The 19,572-nt window shown below is 40.3% G+C and overlaps 1 protein-coding gene across 1 annotated transcript in view; it reads right to left on the bottom strand.

The window, feature by feature from the left end:
- Positions 1-19,572, bottom strand: part of MAP7 (microtubule-associated protein 7) — a 197,426-nt gene that overhangs the window by 31,491 nt on the left and 146,363 nt on the right. The window contains exons 7-12 of the mRNA XM_011978447.1: positions 16,658-16,771; positions 11,432-11,556; positions 5,283-5,395; positions 4,691-4,974; positions 1,457-1,709; positions 1-133 (exon numbers count right to left, since the gene is read on the bottom strand). Coding sequence (XP_011833837.1) covers positions 1-133; positions 1,457-1,709; positions 4,691-4,974; positions 5,283-5,395; positions 11,432-11,556; positions 16,658-16,771 — 1,022 coding nt within the window. The remainder of the gene's footprint in view (positions 134-1,456; positions 1,710-4,690; positions 4,975-5,282; positions 5,396-11,431; positions 11,557-16,657; positions 16,772-19,572) is intronic.

Raw genomic sequence — 19,572 nt, 5'->3', positions numbered from 1 at the left:
CGCCCGCTCCTCCGTCTGCCGCCGCAGCTGCTCCTCCTTCTCCCGGGCCTGCTCGGCTTCCAGCCGGCGCGACTCCTCCTCACGGCGAGTCCTCTCTTCAGCCACCCGTTGAGCCAATTCCTCTCTCTTTTGTCTGGAAAAAGACAACACAAAAACAAAACCAAAGACACCTGAGGAGAAATCTTTGAAGCGAGGCCTGCGTCGGTGATTCTGTAGGGCGGGTCCTTCAGATGTCCAGTAGAAAAATCCCCACTGGATGCCTTCAGCACTGTTAAGGGACAAAACGCGAAGCCACCCTTAGTCTTCCTCCCCCCTTGCCAGCTGCATTGCAGTCCGTGCTAAACAGAAGCAACATGTAACCACCAGTATCTTGGGGAGGGCTGGCTTTTTGGAAGGAATTTAACTATTTTTAAAGGCTCTGATTTGTTTAATTCAAATAATGTGACTTCTTAGTATTGAATTTGAAGCACCCCCGTCAAAGGAAATCTTTGTAAATAAATAAGGGTCATAGTGTTCTGTCACTGGACAGGAGGAAGACAGCCACGTAAGCTCCCTGTTGGAGCCAAGGGCAGGGCATGGCCAAGATGGCGGCCCAGCCGGGGCATGAGATCCTTCCCCAGGGTACAGTTGTGTTCGTCTGAAGAACAATTATATTGACATTAGTCTTATTAGGCCCAGAAGATGACCAATTGAACAAACTGTCTGGGATACTGCCTGGCAGGCAATCACGGGGCATGTCAAGATCCCACCTGGCTACCCTCTGAGAGGAGATTTATCTGGAAAGGAGAAAACATGAACCCTTATTATGCTGCCTTAATGTGATAATTACAAAGACAAAGCGGAAACCTGGAGATTGGAGATGTGTTAAGTAAAAAAGCAGACTGTACAATTGTACCTCTGCTGTGGTTATAATTATGTAAATATGTATATATATGTATACACACACTCCCATACTGTTGAGAAACTAGAAAGGACCACCCAAAATGTACACAATTACTGAAAATTGATATGATTATGGATTTTTTCTTTAAACCTTTCTCCATCAATGTTGTTGCACTGTCATTAAAATAAGAAAACGTGGCTGGGAATGGTGGCTCATGCCTGTAATCTCAGCACTTTGGGAGGTTCGGGTGGGAGGATCCCTTGAGCCCAAGAGTTTGAGACCAGCCTGGGCAATATAGTGACACACTATTTCTATTTTAAAAAAAAAAAAACAAGAAGAAAGAAGATGAAGAAAAAGAAGAAGAAAGAAGAAAGAAGAAGAAGAAGAAAAATGTGATTTAAAAAACAAACCACTTAGTAGTCACAGGAAAAATAGGTAACAGTAATCCTGAAAGAACTAATCCATTCACTTTCATCAGTATTATCACCTCCTGCCTCTCAGAGGGGTGTTGAGTTAATCCAAGTGTCACTGACATCACTGACACCATGGTGTGGAGCAATGTCTCCCCTTTACCTTTCAAGTTCTTCTTGCTCCTTCCTCTCCCTTTCTTCCTTTTCTCTCTGCTCTCGGGCCAGCCGCCTCTTCTCAGCTAGCAGCCTTGTGGCCTCCTCTGGGTTGGTGGTACCTGCAGAAGTCTTAGGAGAAGCACTGGCAATCACAGTGGATGATGGGGCTGAGACCATGGCTGGGGTGGGGACCGGGGCTGGAGCTGGGGCTGAGGCTGGAGCTGGGGCCGTGACTGGAACTGGGGCCGTGGCTGGAGCAGCTGCACAAACAGGTACAAGGAGAAAACCAATTGGAAACAAAATCCAAAGAACAAAATCAAAACTAGCATTCCCCACATCCAAGGCCTAGAATTTACCATTATAAAAGAAAAGGGAATGTTTATTACTGTGTGTTCTCACGGTTTCACTGTGTTCTATCTGTAACCAAGCAACAGATAAAAAAATCAGTATGTGTAAGTGAGACATCCAACAAAGCTAATACTCTGTTACCAAGTCTTATTTTTATACCAGTTAAATCAGTTAACATATATTGAATGTGTACAGAGCCTCATGTTAGTCTGTGGGGAGTTATGCACTGAGCAAAAAGAAGATGAGATCATCCATTTGTCTTTTATTGCATTTGAAAATTCCTACTCTTTGGTAACCATTCATTACTAGAGCAGCATCCTCAGCATCTATGCCATGAGTCCAGATTCAGACTGGGAAGATGACACCCTATGAAGAGGACCCTTTTGTCTCCCCGGAGCTGTCTCTAGGTCTGAGATGGGAGGAGCTCAGGGCCTCTTTGGGAGCTGGTGCTCATTCTGCTTATATATCCCAGGCTGCCAAGATGCAAGATGGGAGCAGAAGTTCTCTAGTCTTACTCAGATTTATGAAGATGACCTAGAGAGCTGGTGCCCCAGAAGCCCCACACAGGCACTCACAATTCGGCAACACAGTGAGCAAGGCACCAGCAAGTGCAAGCTCTGGCCCCTGGCTGCTCCAGCCCCTTCTTTCGAGAGTCACATTTCTACGTCTGCTCCCAGAGACTTTTCTCGGCCATCATGATGCTCTATAGCCCTTCTTTCCTTCCTTTTTCCATGGAAACAAACACTAGACTTCTCCTTTTTCTAACATTTTCACCTGTTTTGAATCATCTTTCTTTGCCCCACCCTCTATCTTCAAATTCAGTCTTAAGTAGAACACTTTTGAATGAAGACAGTTCTCAACTAGAAATATTGAATTCCCAGCTCCAGGTAGTTTTAAATTTCTAAATAGCATCTGGTTAGGCTGGCAGAGGTGAGAACCAGTGGGCCTTCTGGAAAAAATTCTGACTTTATCAAGCACACAGGCTACGCCAGGGGTCCTTAAACTCCAGAATTCACAGGAATAGCATTGCCAGATTTAACTGGCCACCCTGTGTTCTATCTGGCAACCATGTTTAGGAGTCAACTGACAAGCTTAGTGTCTTTCAAGTCCTCATATCCACCACTACATATTCTGACTTAGTAAGTCTGAGGTAAAGTCAAGGGTCTGTATGTCAAAACATTATAGATGTGGTGGTTTAAAAATATTTCCAGTTTTCCTCAGCTGCTGCCAAGCTACACTCAGTCCCTCTGAGGAATCTAGGGCCATGCTGAAGTGGGACCCTCACTCCATCTGGCAACTAGCACCTTGCCGGGCAGTGCCAGCCCCACGGCCTCTGTTTCTGAGCTCGCCTGCATTGTGCATGAGGCTTGACCTTCATTCTGCATGAGGGTGAGGTGACCGTCAAGGAGGATAAGATCAATGCCCTCATTAAAGTAGCTGGTGTAAATGTTGAACCTTTTTGGACTGGCTTGTTTTCAAAAGCCCTGGCCAATGTTGACATGCGGAGCCTCATCTGCAATGGAGGAGCTTGTGGACCTGCACCAGCAGGAGGTCCTGCCTCCTCCACCAATGCTGTTCCAGCTGAGGAGAAGAAACAGAAGCAAAGAAAAGAGAGTCTGAGGAGCCCGAGGAGGCTATGGGCTTTGGTCTTTTTGACTAAACCTCTTTTGTAACAAGTTCAATAAAAAGCTGAACTCTTAAATTCTTCGAAAACTCTCTCTTCAGAAGGTGGAGACTATGTTTCTCTTTGAGTGTGAGTCCCACCTAGTGACTTGCTTCTACTTAACAGAATGTGACAGAAACACTGGTGTGCAACTTCTGAGACTGGGTCATAAGAGACATTGTAGATTCCTCCTCATTCTCTCTTCCAGGTCACTCACTCTGGCAGAAGCCAGCAGAGCAAGGAGACAGATGAGGACATTCACCAATAACATGGAGTGGTCCATGTGTGGAGAAGCTGGGCCACCTGCCCCCAGCCTTGTGTGTAAGCCACCTTCCAGCTCTGGTTGAGTCTTGAGATGACTGCAGCTCTAGTGGACAGCTTGACTGCAGTCTCATGAGTGGTCCTGAGCAGGAACCACCCAGCTGCACTGCTGCCAAATTCCTGACCCAAGAATCCATGTGATATGAGAAATGTTTGTTGTTGTTTTATGCTGCTAATTCATTATGCAGCAATAGGTAATGAATACAACAGGTAATTTTGATGTAGGTGCTCTGAACACATTTTATGGAATGAACTCAGCCAATAAAAGCACTGAGAATTCACATGTTGTGGTTCTAACCATAGGCTTTTGGATGTACGATTTGAGATTTACATTTCTATTTCTGCTTCCACAGATTTTTTTCATGGCTATTATGATGCTCTATGGCCCTCCTCTCCTTTTCCATGGAAGCAAACACTGGACTCCTCCTTTCTCTACTATCTTCACCTGTCTTGAATCATCTCCTCTTTCTTGCCCCACCCTGTATCTTCAAATCAATCTTAAGTAGAAAACTTTGGATGAAGACAATTTTCAACTAGAAATATTGAACTTCTAGCTCCAGGTGATTTTACATTTCTAAATAGCATCTGGTTACCCTGGCAGAGGTGAAAAACCAGTGTCTGGAAAAAATTCTGACTTCTGTCAAGCACACAGGCTATGCCAGGGGTCCTTAAACTCCAGGATGCACAGGAATAGTGTTGCCAGGTTTTTTTTTCTTTTTTTTTCTTTTAAACTATTTTTAAGCAACGCTAAGTTAAAATATTATACTTAAGGAAAGGTGTTAAACTTAACCTTAGAGTAAAATTTCCAAGTCTCCAATAAGAGAAGAAAAGGAAAACAAAAAAAGCTTCATCAAAGCAGTGCAGGAGAAAAAGGGAGAGCACCTGCACCACAGGTGAGTTCGCTCTTACCAGGGCCAGCTTCTGGTTCAGCAGGTTTCCCCTCTTCAACTGTGGCTTCTTCTACCTTCACTAAAGGTGCTCTTCCCTTTAGTGAGGGCTCATTGGCAACTTTCTGAGGTTCCTTCTCAGGGTCTTTTTTCTCAGGCTCCACTCTGACTTCCCTCTTGACAGGGCGGATGTTGCCGGGGGATGGGGGCCGGACCTGAGCAGGAGCAGCTTTGACTGAGCCGGGTGGCAAGGAGGATGTCGGTCTGGGTGTGCCAGGCAAATGAGGAAGAGACTTGGACGGAAGCCTGGGCCACAAACAAACAAGGCAGACAGAAGGGGACACATGAGAATAGGCTTGCCAGAACCTAGAACACGACTCGATGGAAGAGAATGCAGATATTTAGCTCAGTGTATTTGTTTTTTATGTGGTAGATGCAGAAATAGAGTTGCTTTAGGGAACCATTCCAATTTCTCTTTTTCCTTTCCTTTCGGGAAGAATGTTATTCCCTAAGTCAAAGCCAAACAGCATGAGAAGAACAGTTCACTTTCAGAAGAGCGAGCTACTAATTCTCTAACATGGAACAACCCAGCCAGCCACTTATATTTCACTTACCAAAGTCGGGAGGGAGCTGGCGGTCTTGCTTTGGGATTAGATGGAGATATAGCCCTTCGGGTGCCAGATGTGAGGAAGGGTACATTTTCTCTCTCTCTCTCTTTTTTATAGCCCTAAGTTCAGAGAAACTCAATAGTTAGATTTTTCCATGAGCAAGGCAACCACATTCACAATACTCAACAGTGGAGCTAGAAACCATTGAATGCCTTTTAAGGAATTTTCTCAGCTATGTCACATATACCCATTCCATCTCAACAAAAGGCCCTTGTTAGCTTAACACTGAACAGTATAACTGAATTAACACAATGTGACACTAATAAGGTGGTTCCGGATGTGTGATCTGGAGTCATGTTTGTCAAAAAGCATATGTATATACATACTTTTAGAAAGAACCTATACTTTGTGTCTAAAATTCATTATCTGAAGCAAAACCTCCCAATCAGGTTTATCTCACACAAATGTCAAATGTTACTTCCATTTTTAAAAAACTTTGAATTAAAACACATCTTTTTCTTTTTAATTCTTAGCATTTTCCCCCCAAACATACTGTATCTCAGTCTTTAAAAGAAATTATATGCCTGCTATATTAGATATAAACTCATTTTTCTTTTATATTGATGTTTTATAATGGAATCAAGTCCTTCCTCACCTAGTGTCCTCTTGCAGCAATAGATAACTGATACAATAGGTGATTCTGAAGAAAAGTCAGGTTTACAGTGAAGAATTTCGCTATTTATTTATTTTTTTTGCTCTTCCTTACCAGGAATAAACTGAAATCTGAAGGTGGGCCAAAACATCACGCCTCCCTGACTGCCAACTAGGAATTCAGCTAGGGAGATGACACTTTCCTCAGTCAAAATGGGCAAAGGGAAGCCAAGAGAAGTGTTCTACTACTCTAAAGTCAATCGAGACCAAAACAAACAAAAATTGTACAGAGCAAAACAGATCCTTTCCAAGTATCTGAAACCTGACAATGGTAGGAGGGGCACGTGCTGGAGGCACCTAGGTGAACACCTGTCAGGAGGGCAGACTGCAAGCATGCATGGGAAGGGGCAGAGTATTATCTAGCCCCAGGTGACATGAACTAGTAGTGTACCTTTTCTTCTCTCCTTTTCTGCCTGGGTCAAGCATCAGTTCCTCTCTTCCTTCCTTTCCCTTTTATTCCCCTCAGTGTCCCTTTTAATTGCTTCCCTCCATTTTCCTTAATAGCACCCTAGTTGATGGACTGGGTTATTAGAGAAGCAAAAATATCTAAGTGTCAAATAATGCTCATTGTCTCCCTGGGCTTTCTAAACAGAAAAAATGAAGAAAGAGGCAGAGAAGGGCTTCACAAGTGTGTGCCAGCTCTCCATCATTTCCAGCTGCTTAATCACCATTTTTCCCATTTTAGTCCCCAAAAGTAGGAGGTGGGGCCTCACAGAGCTGCTGTGGGCTTTGGGTATCAAAAGTTGCAGCCACCATATGGGGTGCTCCTGGCTGGTGTACAGGGTGGCAGGCCCAGGGCTTTTCCCAGGGGAGATTGGGGTTAAGCACCTCAAGTAGCCCTTCTTTTTCTTTTTCTCAAAACATTTTGATTTGGCTGAAATCAGATCAATGGGTGATCTAAATGGGAAAAAGGCTCAAGAGGGACAATTTTTGATGTGGTTGGGGGGTTGGGGATTATTATCTGTGCCTTGATAATACAGGGATCAGGGAATGAACCTATATAAAGGTACATAATCCTAGGATTACAGTGCCTTTGAACCAATTGTTTCTTTCTTTTTCAAAAGTGATCTCCTTTAATCACCTAGGGGTAGGTGAGCAGAGGAGGAATGGTTTGGAAAAACACTCAATACTTAACACCCTCCCAACCAGGGAGTTTTTTTCTTTTCTTTTTTAACTCTTTCAGTCCTTTTGTTACTCTTATATCCAACCACCCATTTGGGTACCAGACATGTAAAGGCACTCCTGATTCTCATCCTGATCTGAGTTAATAGCCCACCATCTATACAATCATCTTTCCTATTAATACTTTCCACAATGCTGAGGGGGAGCACATGCTCAGCAAGTCAATGGCCTGGGCAACATATCAGCAGGAAAAAGACTTTAATTTTGTAATTAAATTATAAATATCCTCCAAGAGAGACGATTCACTGACAGATACTTTAAGGCAGTGCTGTTTAATAGAACTTTCTGATACGATGATGTTCTAAATCTAGCCACTAACCACATTTACCTATTTGAATTTAAATCTAAATTAATTCAAATTAAGTAAAATAGAAAAGGAAATTTGAAAAACAACTCCATTTCCTATAACATCCAAAGGAATAAAGCACTTAGGAATGAACTTAACAAAGGAGGCTAAAGACCTGCATACTGAAAACTAGAAGATAGTGCTGAAAGAAATTAAAGACAACACAAATAAACGGAAGGAAGTCCTGTGTGCAGGGATTAGAAGATTTAATACTGTTAGGATGTCACTACTACCAAAAGCGATCCACAGATTCCATGCATTCCTTGTTGAAATCCCAATATAATTTTTATTTTTGTAGAAATATAAAAATTCGACCCAAAATTCACAGAAAATTTCAAAGGACCCTGAAGAACCAAAATAATCTTGAAAAAGAACAAAGTCGGAGTTCTTACATTTCCTGATTTCACAACATATTACAGGTTGAGTATCCCTTACCCAAAATGATTGGGATTACAGTGTGTCAGATTTCAGATTTTGGAATACTTGCATTAACACTTACTGCTTTAGCAGCCTTAATTCATAAAACTGGAAATCTGAGATGCTCCAATGAGCATCTCCTTTGAGTGTCATGTTGGTACTCGAAAAGTTTCACATTTTGGAGCATTCTGTATTTTGTTTTTTTGAATTAGAGATACTCAATTGGTAAAAAGCTACAGTGATCAGTACTGTGGTAATGGTATCAAGACATATAGATACATGGGACTGGGCACTACAGCTCATGTCTGTAATCCCTGCATTTGGGGAGGTCGAGGTGGGTGGGTCACTTGAGGTCAGGAGTTCAAGACCAGCCTGGCCTACATGGTGAAACCCTGTCTCTACTAAAAATATATAAATTAGATGGGCGTGGTAGTGCATGCCTGTAGTCCCAGCTATTCAGAGGGCTGGGGCATAAAAATCACTTGGGCCTGGGAGGCGGAGGTTGCAGTGAGCTGAGATTGCGCCACTGCACTCCAGCATGGGTGACAGAGTGAGACTGTCTCAAAACAAAACAAAACAAAACAAAACAAAAAGATACATAGACCAATGGAATAGAATCCAGAGCCCAGAAACAAACCCTTGTGTTTATGGTCAAATGCTAACACCACTCAATGAAACAAGGACATTCTCTTCAACAAATGATGCAGGGAGAACTGGATATCCAAATGCAAAAGAATGAAGTTGGATTCCTACCTTATAAAATATACAAAAGTTAACTCAAAATGGAGTAAAGACTTAAATGCAAGACTTAAAGCTATAAAACCTCTAGAAGAAAACGTAAGTGAAAAGCTTCATGACACTGTGTTTGGTACTGATTTCCTGGATATAACACCAAAAGCACAGGCAATGAAGTAACAATAAACAAATGGGACAACATCAAACTTAAACACTTCTACATGTCAAAGGAAACAATCAATAGAGTAAAAAGGCAACCTATGGAATAGGAGAAAGTATTTGCAAGTCATATATTTAATAAGGGGTTACTACCAGAATATATAAATAACTCTACAATTCAACAATATCAAAACAACCCCATTAAAAAATAGGCAAAGAACTTGAATAGCCATTTTTCTAACGATGCCATATGAAAAGTCAACAAGCATATGCAAATACGTTCATCATCACTGATCATTAAATAAATGCAAACCAAAACTACAAACCATCACCTCACATTCCTTAAGATGGCTGTTATCAAAAAACAAGATCACGACTGTTGGCGACAATGTGGAGATACAGAAATCTTTGTGCACTGTTAGTAGAAATGTAAAATGATACAGCTGCTGTGGAAAATGGCATAGAGGTTCCTCAAAAAATTGAAAATAGGATTACTATATGATCCGGCAATCTATATATCAAGAGAAATTGAAAGAAGGATCTCTAGAGATATCTATATTCCTATGTTCATAGCAGTGTTATTCACAATAGCCATGAGGTGAAAGCAACCCAGATGTTCACTAATACATGAAATGATAAACAAAATGTGGTATACAAATATAATGGAATATTATTCAGCCCTAAAAAGGAAGGAAATTCTGACATATGTTATAACAAGGATGAACCTTGAGAACATTATGCTAAGTGAAATAAGCCAGGCACAAAAATTCAAACACTGCATGATTTCACTTTTATGTGGTCTCTAAAGTAGCTAAATTCACAGAAACAGAAATTAAAACAGTGACTGCCAGGGGCTGAGGGGAGGGAGAAATGGGGAGTTGTTTGATGGGTATACAGTTTGAGTTTTTCAGGACTTAAAAAGTTCTGGACATTGGTAGCACTTCAATATGAATATACTTAACACTGCTGAACTTTAGAATGGTTAAAATGGTAAATTTTATGTTATTTTTATTCATTTTTTTAATCACAACTAAACATTTTTTAAAAACTTAAAATCCAACTTGTCAGTTTCACTAGCCCCTTTCCAAGTGCTCACCACTGTGGCCAGTCACTACTGAATTCCACAGTGCAGCTCCAGGATATAAATGACTCTGAGTCATTTTCTGGCAGTATTTGCCTAAATACTTGGTTGTAAAGAGGTAAAAAGACAGCTACTTGATTAAATAGAGAAAGAGGAAGGTAATAAAAACAAAACAAACCAAGGCTCTGGATCATGTGATGACACATCTTTCATTTAACTTGTCAGCCACAGGTGGCCCTCAACCTTCTCTCAAGCAGTGTTAATTTTTGTTTTTACCCAGAACAAGATATTTTTTCCATGGTGAATGCTCTTTTCCCCTGCCCAGTGAGTACCCCCAACTTTGGGGCCAAGCTGTTCTGTTTAACTATGGCTTTTTGTCTGCAGTTAAGGAGGATCTCTGAAACACTAATAAACTAAAACTTCCCAGACATCAAAGATTGTTTCACCTGTGGCTTAGAGGGTTGGAGGCCTGACTCAATCATGAATCAAACACAGATTCCAGAAAGGCTGATGGAGCTTGAAAGAAAAACAGGGTGTAGGCAAAGCCATCAAGCTCTCACAACCCTGAATTATCCTTTAAGCAAAATCCTTTTAAGTGTCCATCAGGTTTATAAATCTGAACTGCTCTGGGAAGTTACGATTTTAAGAAATTGTTTCAGCCTTTCATTAAAAGGGTCATACTGTTATCTTGGAGAGAGGCAATGAGATCTTCTAGTTGACTGGCGAGTCCTTTAAGACTAAAGTACAATGTCTAAAGACCACAGAATAAGGTTTGTATCTTTCAACTGATACCAAATAAACACAGGATTTAAAACAAAGAAGAAGAAAGATTCCTGGAGACATACAAATTACCTCATTGCATTTATAGCATGGTGAAAATTAACATTACCTCAGCCCGTAATAACAAGTACAAATTATATTTTTCACTTACAAAATCTGAGCTTATAGCACAGCCTAACAGCCTTTTAAGAATTAGTGATTTAGTAAATGACTAATGTTTTCAAAATACTTTTTTGACTATATTTTAAGATCCCTTGACAGGGCCTTGACAGGGATTAGCCAAGCAGGATAAAAATTCTTTATCTTGCTTTTGAGTGAACCACATTTAGAGTTCAGCCAGCTTCTGGATATGGTTGGAATAAAATGCCAAGGCAGTGGTCCAAGCCCACTTCCCCTTCAAAGGCCATTTGGTTTTCCTACTTTCAAAAATGAAAGTATTCTGGCATTGCACTTATGTGTATGGACGCTCCAGCAGGGTAGGGCATCCACTCATATATGCTTGAACAAAGAATAGCTTTTGTCTTCAAATTCAAATGTTTAGGGAGAGGAAAATCACCAAGTGAAGAGGAAGTGAGGGGACACTACTGCCCAGCCAGCCAGATTCATGATCAATGGGAGAGATGGGATGGTGGATGTCGCGGTCTCCCCCTCTTAGGCCCACACCGCACCTCAGGGTTCTGTCCAGTCTGCACAGGAACAGCACTGGCTCCCAGACTTGCCCAGCTGCTCCCAACAGCTACTCACCGCTATGCCATGAATGGTCCTCCTGCGAGAAGAGCCCTCAGGTGGTGTTACAAAGAGTTTTGGTCGATCCATCGAATTTCTAGAGTGTGCAGCTTTGTAGGGCATGATGATGGGGCTGCAAGATGCTGAACGAGGACAAATGGGGATAACTAGGGTGCAGGTGATTGGTTTTACACACAAGAGTGCCAGAAGAGCAGTTGAAGAAAGCCAAAAGCAGGTTCAGGAAAAGGAGCAAAGCAGAGATAGAGAGAAAAGTAGGAAGAAGATGTTATTACCTAAAGGTGCCCAGAACCATCATACTCAACTGTCCTTACAGTCCCATGAATTTATGACGAGTCCAAAAGGAAGGCATGTCCACGTAAAAAATCTGGAATATATTGTTAGCTCTTTGGCTCTTTAAATACTAATGAAAGATGTAGAAGTAATCCAGTAATTATGGAGAGCAATGGTCTTATATTCCTATTAGCTGATGGTTCTGGAAAAAACACTACATTAGTGATAAAAGATAATTTTTATGTAAAGAGTTTATAACCAGACTTTTCCTAAATTAGCTTTAAGATGGAATAAAAGGTGGAAAGAGAGGAAGCGTGCAAGCAGGCAAGCAAGATACACTACAACTGTTTCAGGATTCAAGTTCAACAGCCAGCAGGGGAAAACAGCAACCAAACTTAAAAAATGTTAAGTGAACAAGTCTTACCAGGTGTTAAGACTTGTCACAAGGATAAGTAATACTTTTCCAGGAAAATATTCTGTACATGTCTTATTTATTTATAGGTAAACCAAATGCATGCTTCTGGGTTTTCCCAAAAGCCAAGGCATTTGATGGTTCATAGGAAGCAGCATTAGAACATATGGGGAGATTAGCTATATCTATTTAAAATGTTGAATAGAACAGAAATATGTTAGATCCGCCAAATGTAAGGTTGAACCATGAAGAACTTTTACAGTTTTACTCAAGATGGAATGTTTTATGAAAAACCACATAGCTTCTGACCATTTACCTTCCAAGGAACACTGTTATGAATCAAGTTATTGTGAACAACAGTGGGTTTAAGGAAATTCATATAACACTGCATAGGTATCAAAAATGTGAGTATTCAGGTTCTAAGGTCCATTTTCAGATCTCATTCATAAATTTTATTTCCTAGCAAAAATAAGACAAACACAATTATAGAGAATACTATGTATTTGGACATGGTTATAAAAGGACTTCTCAACTGTAGGCTTTGTAGCAACCCTTTAAAGAAACCACTATGACAGATGAATGTAAGAGGATTAATAAATTAAAAACTCAAAAGTTCACAGGACAAATTTGGGGTGATCTTAGCTTCAGGATTATAGAGTTGAAAAAAGATTTGCTATTTGGGTTTAATTTACAGACAGAAAGTCAATCAGATTGCATCTTTATTAATGTGCTCTTTCATTAAATGCCTGGCAGTATCTTCTGGCTATCACTGCATGGTTTTGTTCTGTTTTGAGATAGGATCTCACTCTGTTGCCCAGGCTGGGATGCAGTGGCACGATCTCATCTTGGCTCACTGCAGCCTTGACAGTGAATAGACTGGAAACTGCACTCTCTTTTCCCATCATTTGAAAACAGAATTCTGTTTCTTCAGGATAAACTAAAACACTTTTTCATTTCTTCAGTTTTCCTTAAAATAATATATGTATGTCTTAATTGGAAACTGATATAAAGCTTTACTTCCAACCTTAATGGAGAAGGAAGGATTTGTATTGTGAAGGAGGGAATCTCTTTGTCATTTTGCCTGTGATCACAGGAAAAACTCTTCGAAAATAATCTTTTCTCAAGTGCCACAACAAGGCATTTGCATTTTCTAGACAAGAAAGAGTTCACTAATGCAAAATTCTTCCAAGTCAATCAAATGCATTTAAGGAATAACATCCTGGCACAAGGCACTTCTGGGGATTAATAATCGGGGTGGGGGAGGCACGCACTGCCCAGGACAGAGCCAGAGGCCATTCACCTTGCTCAAGGATCAAGAAACCCTAGAAAACAGCTCTCCTTGGAGGCCATGGGTCTGACACTGAAAAAGGAATGAGGTACGGAAATATGATTTCTTTTCCCTCAAGTGGAAAATAATTTCATGATGTATGTATGGAGCATTTCCTGAGGCTATCATGGATGTAAGCCAATATCACCAGGCCTCTGGTTTATTCTTTATTTTAGTGTTGACGTGATACTAAATATGGGTTGAAAATATCCTTAAATCTAGCTAGTATAGTCCATAGAAAAACATCCTCAAATTTAGTCCAAAGAACATCTTTTGGCTAAAATAAACACAAATTTCTTGTAAGGGTATTGGATTTCATGGAATTCACTGCTGCACTGAATAGCAAGTACTGAAAAACCTGAAATCTTCAAATCAATTATTTGAATAATCTGCCCTTCTGAAGAAATAGTAAGAACAATATATAGTTACTTTTTCCCAGAGTACACTTCATATCCCAAGTAGTTAATTAAATGTGAACACTGTCTCATGAAAATGTCTTTGAGAAAGTCTCCCACAGTATATGTACTTCATCCTACTCTTGGTCGTAAGTATGCATTAATTTCACTCATTCAGGATTTTCTGTATGAAATAATGGGTGCAGAGAAAAGATAATGCAGGTCAAGTGGTTGAAATGTAGCACAGCAAAAAGAAAAACGGCATAATATGATAATATGATACTAGCATTTACTGAGGGCCTACTATGTGCAGGTACTAGTCCAAGCATTGTACATACATTATTTAATCCTGAGCTCTAATAATCACTTGTATTTTGAATGTCCTGGGAAGAAAAAGTATAGAAAAGTCAACCCAAAGCAGTGGCTGCAAATGAGAGGTGTGAGACTGGGAGTTCCAGCTCTCAACTACTCTATTGTCTGTGCAGGGAGTTTACAATCACTGTACATCCCAGGGCTAAGAGTAGCTGTTTAATCTGCTGATGTAACCCAGCACAGGACATATTATAGGTTACCTTCTTGCCAGTAGCAATTAGGAATATGATGAGGTCAAAGAATAACACTAAAATGGGGAAACATGAAAGAATAATCAAGGACAATAGATGAAAAATAAAAATGATGGAAAATGTGGTTTTGACAAGATAATTGGAAGAGATGTTTGCATATATACTTCCAAATGAAAATTTAAAAAAACCCCAGGAATTCTGGTTCATTAAACATAAGCTGTATCGATGAAATCGGTGACAATGAAGCAGGCAATGTATTGACAAAACAGGCAGCTCAAGTAAAAGCTACGCACTCTTTCACACTGAAACAAATTACAGAAACATATCAACTTGTGACAAGGAGAATGGAAATGTGTCAAAATAAAGAGCCGGTTTGCAGATAAAAAAGCACCTTGGTTGAGCATAACAACAAAGAAGGGGAGAAGATGGGCAAGTAGAATGGCTGGAAAATGAGGAAACGGTATTGGAAAAGATTAGATGGAGAGTGAAAGAAGTGACAAGAGTTAGTGATGACAAAAGTAGTACAGCTGATTTCCCAGCTGTGAGGCAGGAAACAGCATACAAGGGGAGATTCAGAAGCATGACAGCCATAGACCAGCTAAATGCTAGAAAATACGACTGAAAAGCGTTTTTGTTTGTTTGTTTTGAGACGGAGTCTCACTCTGTTGCCCAGGCTGGAGTGCAGTGGCGCGATCTCGGCTCACTGCAAGCTCTGCTTCCTGGGTTCACGCCATTCTTCTGCCTCAGCCTCCCGAGTAGCTGGGACTACAGGTGCCTGCCACCTCGCCTGGCTACTGTTTTGTACTTTTAGTAGAGACAGGGTTTCACTGTGTTCGCCAGGATGCTCTCGATCTCCTGACCTTGTGATCTGCCCGCCTCGGTCTCCCAAAGTGCTGGGATTACAGGCGTAAGCCACCCTGCCCGGCCTGAAAAGCAGTTTAAAAGCTTTTTAATTAGCTAAAGAAAAACCTCATGACTTGTAGAAAAGTGTGAAATTCATAGGCATAGAAAAAATATTGAAATAAGCTGTACTTTCTCCTCCAGGAAAACCTCAGATGCAATGTGATGGCTCTTACAGGAGTGTGGACTTTACGGAGAACACACAACACTGTGGTTCAGCTAGCGGACTGCACAGCTGCACATAAAGCATCACTCAGGGCATTGAGGATGGAGGGGTAAGAACATTTATGATCCTGTCTACCCATTTTCTAAGTGGCTTTGGTTTAAGTCACTTATTGTCGCTGCACTTGGTTTCCATAAGAAGGTGGTGGGAATGCCCACACTCGCCTTCGTGACTGTCTCCCCGGGGTACTATGAGATTTAGACTGAGATTCATCCACTCATTGGGCACTGCAGATGAAAGACACCATAAAACCACCAGCAATTATTACTTAAAAGCAGGCTAATGAACATGGAGAGGCTTGCAAGGGCAAAGCACTTTTAAAGTACCAAAGATGAGAGCTAGTAGACTGTTTATATAAATACACCAATTGTCCCCGAAGATATTTGGGAAAACCTAAATCAACTCACCAGGAGACATCTGTTACCCAATGCCTAACATGTACCTTTCTTATCAACTAGATGTAGGCTCCACACTAACTTCTCATTATCATTAAATTAACTGGCTAATTCAGGTACGTTTTGCATTTCAAAAAAGTAGGAGTTATAACCAATCATCATAACTGGTACTAAGTATGTTTCATATAAATTTCAAAGAATGTAACAAATAAGGATATTACAATTAGCCTACTCCACAACTCTGAGAGTTCTGGAAGGGTACGATTCCTAGATTACATATAAAAGCCTGGCACAGGGAGAAGTAGCTGTGCCACAGCCACATTATGAAACGCTATGCTGAAATAACAGACTTGCACTTTGATTTTATTCCCAAGTCCATATATTAGTATTGCATGTTAAATTATTTCTACCTTGGATCATCTGCTCAGAGACAGAGGCAGAAGGAAAGGCAGGGAAGGAATACTTTCTTCGGGTCATGTTATGAACAGACAGAAGCCTCTGAAGCCATCGGAGCCCAGGGAGGGGCTTCGTCAGCCTGCCTGGCGTCTGGTGTCCAGATAAGATGCTAAGGCAGATGCCCAGAGGAAACAATGCCAGGGGTATGAAACCAACACCGACAGACATTTCCACCGGGGGAAGAGAGAAGCGCACTTTAGGAAAAAGTGAGATGTGTTAGATGAATATGCTTCAAAGGGAGGACTTGACTTCATAGTGAAAGTTCCACCTGGACAGTTTTACCTGCTTCTCCAGATAAGGCAGCTGTGCTTTTACTTCTGGCCAGGAACGAATGTGTGGGCATCAGGAGTCTGTTAACAACGCTGCTCTCCCATGGGCTGAGCTGCAGGCGGCGAGCTAAACGTCACCACATAAGCAAGATGTTAGAAGCATTCTTTTCAGAGTCAAGAGGGCATAATACATCGTACCTATCGCTTCCATACGCTGGGCCTTCACAGGACCAGGCTCTGCAGGGAGGACGGCAGGCCAAGAGTCAGGGCAACAGGACCCCTGTCCAGAGGGAGCAGTTATTCCACCAGGTTGCTTTTCTTCAAGACGTTAAGTTTGTAGCAGGTTCTAAATTAGTTTTACAGACGCAAATTTTGCTAACCACCCTCTTTTACTACTCAACCAGCAATAAAACAAAAATATCATTTCAGCTATTATTTGGGTATGTGTCTATAACTCCAGAGTGGTACTATCTGATGGGCATTGGGATGGACAGTAGACTGATTGCACACACCTTAACCAGAAGGTTTCCTAAGTATCTTGAATAATAAACCCCAATAGAGGCACTGGCAGGTTAATGAAAGACGAGTCAAATAAAAGACAGAAAGGGGCCCCAATAAATTACGCTAGATCTCCATGAATTGCTACTTTGGCCATGGGGGTATGTATGTGGGAATTAGATATCATAAAATGAAAGAAGACTCATGCAAAGTTCTGTATGGGAATCCTTTTGAGCTTTTCATTTGGCAAGCCAGGTTCTTTCAGGTCCCTCTTTGGCAATAATATAAAAAATTTGGCCAAGGACAAGGCTAAGGCTGAAGCAAGATAAAATTAAACAGAAAAGCCAAAATCCAATATAAATATAATCCTAGAGATTGCTAGTGGATGCCTAAGAAGTCTAGAAAACAAATTTAACATAACACAATGATGTACGGTCCCAAATTACATTGCAGCTTTGCAAGGTCATAGTTAGGAAATGGATACCAATTATAAATTAATTACTTTGCTTATATGGTTAGCTTCCAGTGATAGCTCATGAAACGATAGAAGCTATTTTCCAAAAATATCAGTAAAGCTGGCAAAATTCTACAAATATCACGGAAGTGATTACATATCTTTATTTTAGAACACATTCCTGTCACTCTTAAAAGTTTTTTTTGTTGTTGTTATTTTAAAATTTTATTTATTGTTTGTTTTTAAGACAGGCGTCTTGCCATGTTGCTCAGGCTGATTTTGAACTCCTGGGCTCAAGCGATTCTTCTTCCTCAGCCTCCCAAGTAGCTGGGTTTACAGGTGCATGCCACTATGTCTGGATTAAAAGTCTTTAAAACTGTCTGCACCTGAAAAGGCTGCTTCTGTTCCACTCCACAAACAGCAGGTGCAAGTCTCCTTTGCCTCTGGGGCAGTGTTCTATATAACTATCGTATATATATATTTTACGTGAACGGCATTTAAATGCTAGGAAATTAGTTTTAGTTAATAAAAGCCATATACTGCTAAACATTGTCTTAAAAATAGTTGCTTCTATTTGGAATGAAGTATCAACTTCCAATAAGTACCTTAACTATGTGACTAATTTAAAAGAGTAGCTATTTTGATCAGGCGCTGGTGAATTTAAGAATTAGTGAACTGTTTGTTAGAGTTTGCTTATTAGAAGAGTTTTCATGGTTAAATTAAATATTATCTGACATTAAGACATTAATTAAAAAGATGTTATAAAAACTACTGCAATAGTTACAATTAGAAAGCACCGTGGGCTAAGTACTATCATAAGCTATGTATGGCAGTGTGAGTATAACAACAGAATAGAATACAATCTAAAATTAGAATACATTTACAGGGTAAAATCAATGGAGAAAAGGTGATTAGGATTAACTGAAAATCTTCAACAGAATTATTTTCAAGAGATGAGAAAGGGAAGAAATTTAAACTCTTCCTTTTCTTAGAAAAACTGTACGATGACTGTGGCTTACAACCGCAGAGATGGGTTGTCATGGAAAAGGTAAGTCTCCTTTCTCCATTAAGAAGTTCATTTACTTTATTTCCATGAATCTGAAGGCATCGACCAAAAATTTTATCTGTTTTTAAATGGATTTTTAATCAAATGATTAAAAACCCATTTTAACCTGTGTGTAAAGCAAATCCAGAGAGATTTGTTTTATATCTCCTGATACTCTGAACTAAACATATTGCTAGGAGAAACACATTTCTACTTCCACCACATTCATAACTATGCCTTGACCAAGATGGAGATAGAGCGTCCATAAGGTAACTTTTTAGTAAAGGTTAATAAAGGAGAATTGGTGTATTGTTGTTGTTGTTTGGTTTGTTTTTTTGTTTGTTTTTTTCACCTAGAGGGGCCTGATTTTAAGAGTACCAAAACTGAAGGGAGAGATATTAACTCTCCTTTGAGTTTTGAGAGGCAAACTCAAAGGCCTCTGGAGGCCATGCAAGTTAACATAAATAAATGATTGGGGCTAAACAAACTTTATGGATACCTGCCTTACCACTTCCTCCCATAAGCGTGGCATCACTATTCCATTTCAGGTAATAGGTGCCAAGAAGAAATTAGACACATGTTGCCAGGTCCTGATTTTTTCATTAGAAGTAGAAAACTGAAATGTTATATGAAGTATTCTATATTTTAAGTGTTGGCAATTAATTCTAATTAAAACAAGAACAAACAGCACTGCTCAGGTAAAACAGAACAAGCCTGTGACAGGATTTAGCTCGAGGTCTACCTCTGAATCCTATGATGAAGATTCTGGAAAAAAAAAATATATTGATGGATTTTAAGCAAAGAGCAGGCAATTTCATTCTTACTCTTTTCCAACTTCCTAACGTTCTTTCTTGAAAAAAGTTGGTTAAGCAGATTTAAGTTAGCTTAAAGATAATAATATATACTTTTAATGTAAAAATTTCCAGTGGCA

This window comes from Mandrillus leucophaeus, unplaced genomic scaffold (assembly GCF_000951045.1).
Source record: "Mandrillus leucophaeus isolate KB7577 unplaced genomic scaffold, Mleu.le_1.0 Scaffold194, whole genome shotgun sequence".
NCBI classification, from domain to species: Eukaryota; Metazoa; Chordata; class Mammalia; order Primates; family Cercopithecidae; genus Mandrillus; species Mandrillus leucophaeus.
This window is presented reverse-complemented; position numbering and strand designations above follow the sequence as displayed.